The sequence below is a fragment of the Sturnus vulgaris genome, chromosome 6, assembly GCF_052056855.1.
Source record: "Sturnus vulgaris isolate bStuVul1 chromosome 6, bStuVul1.hap1, whole genome shotgun sequence".
Lineage (NCBI taxonomy): Eukaryota > Metazoa > Chordata > Aves > Passeriformes > Sturnidae > Sturnus > Sturnus vulgaris.
The window spans coordinates 8,191,069-8,206,505 of NC_142248.1; the positions used below are offsets into that span (position 1 = coordinate 8,191,069).

General features: G+C 43.4%; 1 protein-coding gene across 8 annotated transcripts in view; it reads left to right on the top strand.

The window, feature by feature from the left end:
- The window catches only part of TSPAN18 (tetraspanin 18), a 132,605-nt gene that overhangs the window by 111,962 nt on the left and 5,206 nt on the right, over positions 1-15,437 (top strand). For all 8 annotated transcript variants that reach the window (XM_088166820.1, XM_088166819.1, XM_014881869.2 and 5 more), the window contains 4 exons: positions 4,422-4,496; positions 10,227-10,325; positions 11,532-11,717; positions 14,547-14,630. In XM_088166820.1, coding sequence (XP_088022946.1) covers positions 4,422-4,496; positions 10,227-10,325; positions 11,532-11,717; positions 14,547-14,630 — 444 coding nt within the window. The remainder of the gene's footprint in view (positions 1-4,421; positions 4,497-10,226; positions 10,326-11,531; positions 11,718-14,546; positions 14,631-15,437) is intronic.

The following is a 15,437-nucleotide window of genomic DNA, read 5'->3' on the forward strand; positions in this document are numbered from 1 at the left end:
GCAAATGAGAATCCTTTTGGGGAAGCTGCTCTGGGTTTGATTTCTAGTGATTCATCTCAGAAGTAAATCCAAAAAAACAAAGGTATCACCTGTGCAGTCTGTGGAGATCTGCCCAGAGGAATCTAAGAAAATAGAATGCATGAGGCCCAATGAGCCTGAAGTAACTTCAAAGCCTGTCCTTGCCAGATTAAGAAACTAAACGTGAAGTTTGATGAGAAATGTTGTTGTGAGTGAGTGGGAGAGTAATATTTTCAGTCTGCTGCATACAGACTGGTGACCTGGCTGGGGAAAGGGGGCTCTGGGCCATGTTCTTTCCTGATTTAACATCATTTACAGGTTTGAATATCTCTCCATGTGTTTTAATTATACTCCAATACACTAAATTTTGTGGTTATTACTTTTCTTACTTCTTGAGATAGTTCTGAGCCCTGCTGTTTTATTTATTTACCTTTATTATTATTTTATTTTGAAGGAAATGTGAGAAAAATATGAGCTGGAAGTAATGCCCTAGACTAGGAGAAACTCTAAAAGTAATTACTGGATAAGGAATCATTGTTCCATTTTCATCAGCCAGATCTTTGAGGGCTTTTTGTATCAACACCAACTCAGCTAAACAGCCAGCCTTCTCATGTTCAGCAGTGTGAAGCACTTGGATGAGGACCTGTGTTTCTAACTTCTTTTTTGGAGCCACACCAGCTGATGTTAAAATCGGCTGATCTTAAAACATCTGTGAAACCCGAAGTCTGATAGGAGTGAGTTTTAGACGTCGAATAGGCAAAAGATTCATGGCTGTATGCCAGAGAGGCTGGGAACACTTGCAAACGGAGAGTGTAAGTCTTTGTGGGGGTGGTACCTGGGGAGAAGTTGCTAGATCAAATCAAGTCCACTTACAAAGTTGTTAAAGAATTGATGAGCCAGAGAGCTGCTTGAGTGAGATTTCACAGTGATGCATAATGTATGCCTGAAGCTTTTAGTCCAAATGTAAACAGAAGACAGAAGGGACAAGACAGATTCATGTTCTCCAGGTTCTGGTTTCAGTGTTTGCAAGGACTTTTATTTTTCATTAAGCTGCTCATCTTTTGGTAAAAAAAAAAAAGCCCATCACTATGGAATCTAATCTAATCACTATGGAATCAATGTTGCATTAAGTACAAGGCTGTGAAGTGTTTCTAGATTTCCTGGCATTTGGACCTGGCTCACAAAAAAAGGGAACAAACAGTGGCCTGCAAATCAGACACTGAATAACTTGTCCTGAAGGTCCTCTGACTGCAAAACAACACTGTAAAAATCAGAATCCAAAGTACTGTTGAACATACAACATTGCACCAAGGGACTGAATTCAGCTTTGTTAAAAGAAAAACCCACGTTGGCTTCGTTTGGCTTAATTTCAAATGCAGACATCCTGTTTTGCACTCCTGTAAAATGGATGTAAGTATCCCCTCAAACTTCCCAGCATGAAAATGCAGGTCCTTTGAGTTAAAGACAGCTGATGCTCTTTTTGGAATAGCAGTTCTGAAACTGGAACATTGGATAAGTTATGAAAAATAAATATGAAGCATTAATTTGTGGAAACTTCTGATAGACCACTTCTGTGACACCTCCTGTAACCATCACCTGGAGCAAGATTTTTGACCTGTATGAGAGATCCCATTTCTCAGGGTGTTCACCTTGGATGTGGGGAGTATCTGTGTTCAAATGTCAAGTACCAAACTTGAATTTGAATGTGAGGTTACTGTGTCCCATGCATTAATCAGCTGGCTCCTTTGTGCTCTCACATAGCAGTAATCAATTTAATTTTTGGAATGAAAACACGTTAAGCAGATTTTGACTCTCCTTCAAATGCAGAATAGGAGCAAGTTCTGAAACACTGATGATCCATCTTTTTCTCATCAACCCTAATGGCTGCTTGTGGGTTTTTTTCTACTGTAACTTACAAATCTGTAATGCAGAGTGCACAATGTAAGTGTAAATCAGTTTGGGAATGATAATGAAGCTTATCACAGATAATCTGGGAATGACTGCTTCCACTTCTGCACAGACCTATGCTGGAGCTTGGGTGAACATGTGCCCCCCAGTAATCAGTAAATGAAATGCAATTAGCAGGGTGATGGGATTAATCACTTGATCACCACCTTAGACCTTAGTGACTATGCTGAGATCCCTTGATGGATGATGATGTGAATTTGCAAAGCGTCGTTCATTCTCATCACTTGTTCTTTGCCCTCCTGTGGTGAAATTAAAACAGTCTCTGAGCAGGAAAAAAAAAGAAGCCACACAGAAAACTCCAGCAGTAAGAATAAATTAGAGAGTTAACTAGTTCAGCAAAATCAAGCAACAGCAAGCTGTTAAAAACCAAAATCCCTGCTCATCTGACTTTTCTTGCTTTGTCATTTGAGCCCAGGCTCCTTTTCTTTTGTTTCCACTGCAGAAGCAGGAAGACAAGTGTGATAGGATGGTGCATGTGCTTTTCCAGTCGGGAAAAATCACTTAAAGCTCTGATAATTGACAACAAAACAACATTTTGCCCATCTTAAGCAGATAGTTTGAATTCTCTCTCCATTACCGAAGTGTACAGTGCACAGCCTTCCAGACACTGTTTATAAATCATTGCTTGGGGAATCACAATACCACTTCTGGCCCTGTCTGCCTGTTTTCTGTTTCAGAGAGACCTTCTATAAACTTCTCACACGTACACAGAAGAAATTTCCAGACTTCTCTCGTGTTTATTTTTACTTGTTGCTTCATTTATCTTCATTGGTAACACGTACCAAGTTTGTTACCCTCCACATGATGTGGTCTTACAGGGTTCTCTGTTCACTTTTGCCTTTCTCACACAATGCCAAAATCTAAGCAAATGTCTTAAGGTTTACTCAGTTCTGTAAAATAATCTCAAAGTCTGTGGGCAAATTCTTGGGCTGTTTGAATTTTAGACAGGCTGATTCAAATGGTAATTTCTCTTCATGGCAATAAGAACATACAAAATGTCCACCTAGTTCAAACTTATGGTTACTCAAATCCATGATTTTGTCTGCAAGAATGGAAATAAATACCATTTTGGGAGAAAGTGTGAATCTAGCCACTTCCTGCTCTGTTTCTATAGCTATTCCTCAGCATCAACATTTGTTGTTTTAAGGATGTTAAAGGGCACATCCCTGTCTGTTCTTTTTACTGTTTCATAATGACCGAAGCAGCATCAAATTAGCATGAGGCATCAGTGTCACTGAGAACTGGTCACAAGAACAGTCAGAATCCGAAGTGGAAGCATCAGTCATCCTGGGCTGGGAACCCTCCTGAGTACCAGAGTGTAGACAAGGTCCCAGGAACAGCACCCTCACAGCAGGATGTCAGTCTCTAGGGATGACACCTCTAAAGTGCATCTGATTTACTTCTGTGGGGTGGAGGGGGTGAAGGCACAGTGGGTCACTTGGGCTTGGTAACCTCACTGAAACAAAGTGCCTTTGGTAAGACTGAAAACCAAACTTTGAGACTGAAGTGGCAGAAGGTTGCAAAGGCAACAGGATGAAATATAGCTCCAGCTTAGATTGAGCAGCCATGTGCCTCTCTGTTTTGCTTTCCTTCTCTTTTCCTAAAATTATTATGACATAAGTGTTAAGAGTTTTACTTCAACCTGGAGGCCTGTTTCCCTTTTACTATCACTTAATGTGCAGGCTGTGCTTTCTGTCAAGTCTGCAGCATGCCCTTATCTTAAGGATGTGAATATGCACACTTTGGATACCATACAAGACAGGGATGGTACTTGCATAATCAAATTATATTATTATGGTCTGTTATCAACTTTCTGTAGAGGTCCTGTGTGGTTAGTACTTAACTCAGTGCAACACCATTGTGTGGAGGGAATATTAACCAAGGCTAATTTTGTCCTGAAATTAAAACAGTCCATTTTAGGCCATAGGTATAAATAGTTGAGGGCATATCCCACTTCCTCCTTCCACACAAAATTAGCTGTGATTATATTACAGTAAAATGGTGTTGTTTGTATTGCAATCAGGGGTGTGTGTGCATTTACATGTGATACCTATACTTGTGTCTGGACAGTTTAATCTGTATGAGCATGTCCACAATTGTTATAACTATTAATTTTAACTTTTCCATCAAAATTGGCTTTACTGTTTTGACCTGGTGCAGATTTATCAGGGGATACTATGGGTTCTGTAACCTTATGTGCTTTTACTCATTAGAACCAGGCAAAAGTGTGATGAGCTCCCATGTCCTGTGATGAGGTCAGAGAGGGAATGTGTGTGCTTCAAGTGACTGTCTCATGTGGTTTCTTAATAGCCAGGGGAAAAAAGTTTCCTTAGTTATTTTTTCCATCTCTTTGGTGATTAGAAAACCCCTGTATTCCTACTACCTATTGCATACATTTAATGCTATGTTTGTGATTTTTGTCTTATCTCTTCCAGTTCTTCATGTTTATTTTGTTAATCTTCCTGGCGGAGCTTTCAGCTGCAATCCTGGCTTTTATATTCAGAGAAAATGTAAGTATCCAATGGTGGGCAATCTCTGGACCCCAGTGGGGTTATACACAGCTGGAGCAGGGTGTTAGATGGTGGCTGATTTGTCTGTACAGTGGCTGTTTCAAATATCAGCAAACCTTGTTCACTGCTACCCTGTCTGCAGAACCGCCAGCACACCAGGGAATGCTAACTAACCTGGCTAGTGCAGGGTGGAGAGTTTATGGGAACACACTTATTCCTGAAATTTCTAGAGTCCTTTAAAGTCTTCCTGACTCTCTTGCAGCCAAACCAGCTGCACATTCCATCAGAGAGAAGTTTTATTATGAAGTCACACTATGATTAAAAACAACTATTTTCCTTTTTCAATATAACATGTGTTTAATATTAATAGTTGGAAACTCTTGTTTTCCAGAGTCAGTGCTTGCTCTGCAGTGCAAAAAAATCTCTTATGAATCTTCTAATCATATTCATTCTTGATCTTTCATGTTCTGCTGCTCACCAGACTCCTACCTATGCTGCTTGTAAGATATCCCCCCTGTCCTCCCCTAAGCAAATCTCCTCCTACTTACTGTCCTGCTTAGTTTCACCCATCTCTCCAAAGCTTCATATGATGTAGCCTTCCTCTATTCTTCTGCAATGAATATTATTAAATGACCCTCATCCCTCCCCTGTGCTAGTGGTAAATTTTACTACAGTAGTAGTAACCACAGTCTCATTTCTTTCTCTAAACAGCAATGGTCTGTGCAATTTTGTTCATGTTCACACATGTGCAAAGGAGAGCCTGACTGAAGCAGGTCCATCCATCTCTGAGTGATGGCTGTGAAAAAACATTGGCTGGTAGAGGTGGTCACTAGTGACTGTTAGTATTTATTTTGCATATTTTGCCTCTTCCAGTAGCAGGAGAACATACAGCACGTTTGCTGTACTGAATGTGAGAGAAATGTGGCATGAGCAAAGAAGGCCCACATATATACTTTTAATTTTATTCATTTTAAAAAGCTTTTGATGGAAAAGAATCAAAACTTAGGAAGCTGACAGCAAGAGAGTTTGGTATTTGTATAGTAAGATGGGCTTGGGGGGAGTTAGTGACAGGACTTTTTTCAAGAGAAAAGAGCTGGTGGTCTTTTGTCTTTGCTTCAGATCTGAAGGCAGTGGGGAAAGGATGATTATTTTGTCCTTGTCTCAGATCTGAAGGCAGTGGGGAAAGGATGGCTCTCTGCACACAGAATGGGTGTCCCATTCCAGTTTAGGCTTTGAGACCATGCCCCTATGGAAACACCTATAAACATATTGCAGTATGGGGGGGTCTGGGGTCTTCTGATCATTCCACCTCTGCTGTTAGGAGTTTTTAGAGAATTCCTTTGGTTCAGCACAAGGAGCAGACTGCACAGGTAGAAACTGCCCTGCAGACCCAGGTATGTGCTTTGTGACAGAGACAGAACATGGTCCCAGGGAGCAGGGCTGGGCAAGCAGCTGTCAGCTGATGTCTCCTACCTCTCCCCTTCTCTGTAGCAAATTGGTAAAAGGTACCAGAAGCTGCCCAGGCTTGCTGCAAGTCCTGGGTGCAGGGTGACTGCACTTATGTGTGTGTCCTCCTCATTTACAACTTGTTTCTGGGCAAGGCATCTGTACCTTCCCCTCCCTTGGGAGCCACGGGACATGTAAGGTCATGTTATCTCACAAGATAAGGTCACAGTGATTATTCTAGATTTCTGTGGCATCTGGCAGTGTTTTGGGAGATAAAACATGAAGGGGAACAAACTTCTATCTTTCTTGAGCTTGTCTCCTTGTTTGTATCACCAGCTTCCCACTCTGTCAGAATGATTGACAGGAAGGGCTTAAATGGGAAGGAATGAAGGACGTCAGATCCTAGCATAGCTGGGGATAGCTCTATGCAGAAGTCAAACTTGATCTGCAAGTAGTTTGTAGTTGTAGTTTGTTTTCTTCTCAGGTTTCTTCTGGAAAAAATAGCCCTTGTTTTGGTGTTGCTGTATATTGTGGTGGTAACTTGTCTGACTTGGAAGCTACTTGTGGCCAATTTTGCTGTCACCTTTGGGTTAGGGTGAGTGGCATGGATGGACAGAGGATCATTGATCCCATGGTGGGAAGAATTTTTCACAGTAGCAATGTAAGGTCGAGATCAGATGTGCTTTTCTATTCCTTAAGAAATAAATTACTTTCAGGGCATGTGGTGAGCAAATGCACACTTAGCCAATCTAAATTTCTCTGAAGCTTACCAAGCAGGATTCTGTGGTGATCACTGCACCAGTCCTTATGGCTGTGGCCTCTCTGGGTGTGTAAAATGAGACAAAAGATACACTTTATCTGTTCACTTTACAGATAATGTTCAGTGCAGGTTTCTCTTTTATAGTTTTACATTCAAACCAGCTCCCAAACACTCAGCGGGGTTAAATTATTAACAGCTAAGAGAGTGAGAGAAATCAAGAGACAAAAACAAGGGAGAAAAGAGATGTTTTCTGCTGAGATTTGACAAGAGAGGAAGAGTCAGTGAAGCAGAGCAAGGTGGTGGGGTAAGTGAAGGTGGTGTTCACAAAGGTGACCTGCAAGTCCAGCTGCACTTCTAAAGAGCTATTTAAAAGTAGTCTCTGAAGAGGAAGGCTGCTGTTAATTAGCTGTAGGATAACCAGAGTTTCTCTTCCTTAGAAAAGGAAGTTTTGGGAGTGGAGAACCCTTTATCATCTAGAAGATCCCCCATAAAAGAATTACTTTCATGAACACTAAGAGACACTGTGAAAGAGCAATAGGAATTGCTTCAGAGGTCGGGATGGGAAAAACCCTGGAGGGATATTTGATTCTTAGTGTGCTGTCTTAGCAAGCAGGAAAGCAGGATGGTAGGAACAGAAGAGCCCAGTGGCAGGGCTTTGGATGGAGTCTGGATGTTTGGATTTTTAGCCCCAGTTCTAACACTCAATAAGCTATTTCCTCACTATTTCCTCAGACATAAGGCAAAAGCTAAAGAACACGAACCTTCCTCACCTCAGCTGAGCAGGCAGAGGTGTCTCAGATGGAAGGCACTGCAGGAGTGGGAAGTGCAGCACTGGTGGCTGCATCTCCATGCCCTGCACTGTGCCAGACACATCAGAATGCCCCAGGCTGATGTCGATGGGTAGGAGTGTGTCCTGTCTCCCAGTGCCTTCACCACGGAGGCAGCTTCTTGCACAGCATTCAGTATCCTCGAACACAGCACTGCATGAGAAAGCTGTGACTTTCCTGGGCAGTGCCAGCATGCCTGTGATGTGCAGAAATGCCCTCCTCTTTCTAAACCCCTTTTATCTGGCTGCACTAATCCCAGCAAAGCTATTTTTTGAACCAGTGTGACAAAACAGTCGCACTTCATTGGCTGCCATGTAAATGTATGCATGCGTGTGCTGCTTTGGAGGTGCCCCACCCAAAACACAGCTGAGCAGCTCCTTATTGTTCATGGCTGTGCCTGCCACATCTGTGCTGTTAAAGTGTGTGTGAAGCTCTAGTTTTATCACTAGGTCTTTTGCTCCCTTCTGAATGGTTCTAGCCATAAAAATCCAATGTGCACCAACCTCATCAGGGCTGGTACTTGTTTCAGCTAGAGGAGGGCCATGGGCATGGAAATTGCTTTGTCAGCAATTTTTTAAAAGAAGAATTTTTGGGGGTTTTTTTGGCCCCATTTTTCTGAACTTGAGATGCTCAGGATAAGCAGTTTAAGACCAACAAAATGGAATCAGTTATTTTCCTGGCAAATGTACTCTTCCAGCACTAGGCTTTGTTTTAGGCCAAGTGTCATAAAAATCACACACAAACTGAACAATTTCCTCTGGGATCGCTGCTGTCAAAATAAAGGTTTCACTTTATATTTAAATTACTCTTTTGTTTTAGACCCCAACAAAGGCAGCCGGCTGGGATTATTACCAGTGGTAATATCAATTTCAAAGTCTGTGCTTCAGGAACAGACAAGCATCAAAACAATGTGCTGCTGTCTGCAGGGGTGGGTGCTGTGTGGATAAAGTGCTCAGAGAAAGGGAAGCAAAGGAGAACACTGAGGACATATTTCAGCATCTTCTAACCTCACCTTCCCTCAGTGCACCAAATTCCCAAAGGAAAAATGACATGTCCTCTGGGATTTTTAATATTCAAAAAAATGAGTTAATATCTGTCCCAAGAAAGTAATTTAGGAATTTGACAGCATAACTAATTAAAGGTAGTGCGATTGAGCTAACTGCATGGTTCAAGTATTTGTGACAAAGTTTTGCCCAGTGCTGATGTAGTAATTACATTTGGCCTTTGTTTGTATTTGTAAAGAGAAGCCAATATTAGGTGGTATCCAGGGTCTTTTTAAGTCACTACAGCTTTTTTTTTTGTCCTTAAATTGTGATGAAACAAATGAAACAAACAGTTTTGTGCTTGTGCTTTTGTGCCCACCCATAGAGCTCATACATATGCATGTGTATGTGAGATATTTCACGTTGCATATCAAGAACCTGAAGCCAGCTTGTAGCAGCCTCTGTCACTGCGTCAGCAGTGCTGTATGAACAACGGGGGAAATTAAAAGGGTATTTTTCAGGCTGCTTAATTCCTGATCCTACAAGTTTGCAACATCACATCAGTGCTCTAGCCAGCCAAGTCCAGCCCCCTTCACTGTGGCTTTTGCAGTGGCAGAAGATTTTGCCTGTGTGGATCACAAAGAACAAGATATTTTGGAGAAGGGACCACACAAGTCCAGATCTATTGGGAACATGAAAGAGGATTTCTTGAAGCTTTTGTTCTGAAGTGACAGAAAGGCAGGCAGCAAGATTGAACTGGGATGTTCAGTTTAACAAAATTATTAGGATTGTATATTTACTATTCCTCCAGAGAGTCATCCTAAGTAAACGTAATTTCAAGGTGTCTAGCTACTCGAGAAGACTCTGAAACAAATTGTCTGTGTATTTATTCTGTTTTTACTGTAAATATAAACAGGGATAAATGAAATTCCAATAATTCATATTGTTGACCTTCAGAAAAAAAGTTTACATTATCTAAACACAAATATCAAGAGCATTTTTTTCTTTATGTATGCAGGTTAGCTTAGATAATCAAAAGCATTGTCAAGAAAATGATGGTTTTTTTCTGATTCATAAGCTGACTTGGCTAGTTCCTATTCATTAAATTTTTTTACTTATTTTTCATTTCCAGAAAGTTTCATCTTGAGGCTTCATTCTGCTTTCTCACATGAAGTAGATTCAGAGCAGTTCCCCTGTTGTTAGTAGGAAGTTAACTGGTTTGACTGAAAAGTGGAGGGAAAAACCATGCTTTGCTTTCAGACCTCATGAATCAGCAAGTAAAAATAGAGATTTTGGGTGTGGATTTTACAGTCTCTCTAAAATCTGGTTTAGATCCATTTCAATTTATTAAATACTTTCAAATAGTGCTGAAAATTTTTAAAAAACCAACAAAACAACAAAAACTAAAACTAACCAACATGTAAGTGTAAACATTATTTTAGAAGTGTAGATATAGAGATTTATTTATTAACTAGATAGTTTAGTCCCTGATTTTAATGAGTGACAGTTTTATTCAACAGGTACCCTTCACCCTCTACATTGACAGGGCTCAGCCAATGGCTTTTCACATTTCTCCTCTGAGGTTTGCAAAAAAAAAAAGAACAAAGCCAAAAAAACCAAAGAACCCCCAGCATTCACAGAAGGGAGCTCTGGGAAATGATTGGGAAAGGTGTTGGCAACAGCCTTTACATTTCCACCTGTCTGTGTGTTTCAGCTGACCAGAGAGTTTTTCACCAAGGAGCTGAAGAAGCATTACCAGAGGAACAATGACACGGATGTCTTCTCTGCCACCTGGAACTCTGTGATGATCACAGTAAGTCAGACCATGCCAGTCACATTCTGCCCGTGGTCAGTGGCCACCAACACGTTGCTCTGCCAGGGTCAGCCTGCTTCAGCCATCCTGTCGTGTCCAGCCTAGCACCACGGCTTGTGGTTGAAGGGAGGTGAGACTTTGGCTGGCAGTCAGTCTTTCTCAAATGGAGCTGCCACCAGTCCTGAGAGAGACACTCCCAGTGGCTGCATCAGGGTCACCTCGTTTGCCAAAGCCTGAGGCACTGGAGTACCCTCAGTTTTCAAATATTGGGCACAGAAAGCAGTGGAGGTGTCTGCAACTGGGTATCACTGCAAAGGCTCTGGGCCTTCCACCTTGCAGGCTGCTTCAGAATTATTCCTGGCCAACAGCACTCAAAAGCTGGCATTAACTAATGTTTTATTGTTAACAGCAGCTTAGGCAGGAGTGTGCCTAATGATATATTTTCACTATAGAAATACTAGCCATCAAAATTAACTTTGTTATTGCACCCCTAATTGGGCAGGTTACAGGCTGACAATGACTTCAGTCATTGGAACTGCAGTTGTTATTACCTACCACAAGAAGTTCAGTCTGTGTGTTTGTACATGTGTTAGTGCTCTGTACACCCCACGGTGTATCCCTTCAGGAGTGAAAAGCAGGACGTCAGCTTCTGCAGATGAAAAGTCAATTTTAATCTTAAAAGGAAAGGATGATTGCTGCCCTTCATGCTGATTCAGGACTTTAATAAAGACATTTCCTTTTGCTGACTGAAAGGAGACGGAGTCAGAGTATGACTTGAATCCTTAAAAAGCATCTGACTGGAATCCTAAAGAGGGACCTTACTCAAATCACCTAGCAGTGCCTTTGAGTAGCAACAATCCTGGCCAGTACCTATGGGGAGAAAGGGTGATTGGGAGCCTGGACTGTACTGCTGGGTGGTCTCAAGCAAGTCATTCTGGATATGCCTGAAAGGCCCATGTAGTTTGCAGCAATATTCCCAGTAGTACCTTAGAATCTACAGTATGACACAGAAACAGTGGGACTTCAGAAGGACTTCAATGAAACAGAAGCTCCAAGGTACAAGCACAGGCCACTTCTTTGGAAACAATGGTTATTTTGTCTCTGTTCTGGCTAAAGCTTTCATCCCTATGAGAATAAGTTAGATTTCTCATGTCTGTTTTCAGGGAAAGGTGTCAATTCTGTTTTCTTCTCTGTGCCCCTCCCCAGTTTGCCTGCTGTGGAGTGAACGGACCAGAAGATTTTGAAGCTATTCCTCATCTTCCATACTCCTCTTTGGACAAGGTGACAGCGACACCAGAGGCTTGTTGCCAGCGAGAGCTCCAGAGCCGGGAAGGGATGTTTGTCAACAAGGAAGCTTGTCTGTCAGGCAATGAGAGGTTTCAGAACCGGCAGGTAAGGGAGGCCAAACGCTAGGAAAAGGAGCTTCACAGTGGGCAGAGAGATGGCTGCAGTGGTTATGGGTAGCTAGTGAATCTGCCAGGTCCTGACTGTACCTCACATCCTAATTACACTCCTGCTGACAGCTTTTGAAGTGATGGTATATGGGTGATTTTGAAAATCTTCTTTCATTGCATACACTGCTAAGTTCATGTTGTGCTGTATCATCAGAAATAAGATTTTCCTAAGGGATTGAGAGGTAAGATGGAAATTTAGATCAAGTTCTGTTGTGTTTATGAAGGTTAGAAGCACCTGTGAGAAGTTAATTAGCAAGCCAACACAGGTCAGGTAGGATGGAATGGAGTTGACTCTTACTGGCTGCAGGAATGGTTCCAATCTAATTCACAAAGACTCCTAATCAATATATACAATCAAAATATCAAGGGTTAAACAGCCACAGAAAACCATGTCTGTTTTCTAAGGAAGAGAAGTACTGGAAAGCTGCATTTCTCTGCTTCTTTACTTCTTTACTGTAGAAAAGGGGCATTTATTACAGCTGTCTTCCAGTACCTACAGGAGGGAGCCTTCAAGAAAGCTGGAGTGGGTCTTTTTACAAGGGCATGTAATGATAGGACAAGGAGGAATGGCCTTAAACTGAAAGAGAGTAGTTTTAGCCTAGATATTACAGAAGAAATGATTGACTGAGGGTGGTGAGATGCTGAAAAAGCTTGTCTAGAGAAGCTGTGGATGCCTCATCATTGGAAATGTTCACAGCCAGGTTGGAAGGGGCTTTGAGCATCCTGGTCTAGTGGCAGGTGTTTGACTGTAGCAGAGGGGCTGGAACTAGGTGGTCTTTAAGGTCCTGCCCAACCCAAACCATTCTGTAGTTCTATTCTATGATTCTTTTGCCAGGCCTCTCGACTTGGAAATTTTTTGCAATACTGGACTATGACAAGACAGTTCATCCCATTGATGCTGGGCCAAGTTTCCTTCCAATGTCACCAAGACATGATATTTAAGAAACTTTCCAGCAAAGTTCCTGACTGTGTTTACCTCAGCATTAGTTAAATCAAATGAGCTCTGTACTGACCTATGTACAAGCCTCCTTCTCCCTCCAGACTAGGCAGTGGTGCCCTTTTCAGCACTTCAGAGCAGATTGAGAAAGAGAGGAAAGGATTTTGGAAGCAGCATGTGAACTGTTCCCTGACTGGCAGCTGGAAGTGGTTGGCAAAGGCACTCTGGGTGAGAGATCATAGCAGACAGCACCATGCTGCTTCTGCCAGGTCTGATTGCTGGGAATAGATGGGGAGGAGAGAGATGACAGCCAGCAGGGAGGCAAAGAGAAATGCATTGTGAGAAAGAGGGCTAAAGTTTTCCCTGAGTGGTAATGCTGAAGCTTACCACTCCCAGGGAAAGGGAAGGTTTCCTGCAAGTCCATGTCACCAGAATGTTGGTGGAAGTTGCTGTGTTTACAGTGAGTGTCATCAAGCACAGAGTGGTGCACTTCTGTAAAATAGGAGAGGCAATCCCAAGCAACTGAGAGCTGAATTGAGGCATTGCTGGAGCAAAGCCAAGCTCTTGGGCCACCATGCTGTTAGGACAGTGCTGAGCACACTTGTGCTCACTCCTGTCTGTAGCCAGCTGAGCAGAGCATGCTGGAGGCTGGGTTAAGGTTGGAAGTCTGGCAAGCACACAAATATTTGTTGCTGGGCTGGATGCTTTCTTCTGAAAATTTGGCTGAAACGTGGCTGGAAGAGAGCTGATGCTGAGAGGTCTCATGCTGACAAAAGCATGGTTTTAACAGCTCAGTTACTGCCCCAGCAGTCTGGGTCCCCTGGGGTGGCCTCATGAGTGAATCTTCTCCATGCCCTCCCTCACTCTCCACCAGTTGTGCCTCACTCACAGTGGGCAGGGTCTGGCATGGATACAGGTACATAACTATTGTGCTGTCTTTGCAGTTCCAACACTTTCATTATGGGTGGAAGGAAAAAAAAACAGGTAATCGAAACATCCTAGCAGTATGGATAGGATTAAAATATATGTGTGAAATATATTCTCAGTGGAGAGGAAGCTACTTTTCATACTGGACAAACTCCAATCTACTTTTCTCTTTGTGTGTCAGCTGATTGCAGAAATTTCCCAGTGGGTTGAAATTTTAGGCTGGGAAAACTGAGGCCAGGATAAGCTGGTGATTTCCAGAAATATCCTGAAACCTTTGCAGGAAGATCTACCTGCTGTTAATTGTATTGGCAATAATAAATTTAATTAAGGGTGATGGTGGCTATGCTTCATAAGTGGAATAATTGCAATTGTGCAGGGCCCTGAGTTCTTAATTCTTCTTCTATAGCGAGATCAGTAGGTGTTCAGCCAGCCTCTTTTGGGGGAAAGCACAGAGAAAAGGTCCTGGGCTGCTAAAGAGATGCTGGCTGTGAGAGATGAATCAAAAATCTCCTGCCTTGGCTTTAAATAAATAATCCTTTTCTCTAGCCAGTGTGGGATGTCTGTCACCTGCAGTGAATGTCCTTCCTTCCCTCTGTGCTTAATCTTTGCAGATGGAGTTCCTCTCTGTGCTGCTCCTCTCTGCCCCACAGGAACTCACGGTTCCTCATGGTCAGTGAGGGGTGTGAACCCCTCCCACCACACTGCAGCAATAGCTCTTCCTCCCCAGCACTGTCCCGTGCACCTCTCTCCGCCTCCTGTGCCTGGGGCTGGCTGAGGTGCTGAGAGGGAGCCGTGCTTGTGGTGCCTGGCTCTGAGAGCACCTCGTGTCCTAGCGAGGGCTCTGCTGTGAGAACAACACGATGTGCTGCTCAGGTGTGCCTCACCATGCTTTGTCTTTCCTAGGGCTGCTACACCGTGATCCTGAACTCCTTTGAGACATACGTGTACCTGGCAGGAGCTCTTGCCATCGGAGTGCTGGCTATTGAGGTACTTACTGTGGTCTGAGTGGGACAAAAGCAGTGGCAGTAACCTGCCAGCAGCAGGGCAAACAGGCAGGTGCTCCCCCTGGCCAGGGAAAGGTGCTCTGGCAAAGTGAGCAGACCATCAACTTGTGCTTTTAATTGCCTGGAAAGAGGCTCCTTGATCCCGTAACACAAAGGGCAGGGCAATAAGCGATGCCACACGCCTGCAGTGCCACCTCGTGCTGGACCTGCACAGAGCTGTGCCACGCTGGCCACAGGGGCTTTGGGGACCCATTGCTCTCCATGGGCCCTGCACAGTCACCGCTCCCACTGCCACCGTGCCTCGGCCAGATGATTAATCTGTCACTTGCTTAATGTGCTCAAACCCTGCCTGTGCTTTAAAACCTTCTGTTTAGAGACTGAAACTACGGGCTCCAGGGCATTTTCATCGTCCTGCATTTGTAACCGCTTCTTTGGTGATGTCTCTGAGGAACAGACATGCTCCAGACGTGGTTTTAGCCCAGAAATTACGTCTCTATGGCATTGCAGGGGAAGGGCTGAGTACTTCAAAAGCCCCCCATCTTGTGCAAAGGAGAGAGATCTGGGCAGAGAGGCCCAGCAGCCTCCCACAGTGGCTGTGCTGTGCCCATGCCAGGCAGTAGCAGTGATGTGCAGAGCAGGGACTGTGGATCCTGCGTCCCTGTGTCACCAAGGACAGTTTGGGAATGAGGTCAGGCTGCTGCTGCGGCCACTAACAGTTTGGGAGGAAGGGAGGGGCAGAGGAAAGAGTTTTACCACAGCCTCCCGTGGGTGGTAAGGATCTCCCTCTCTG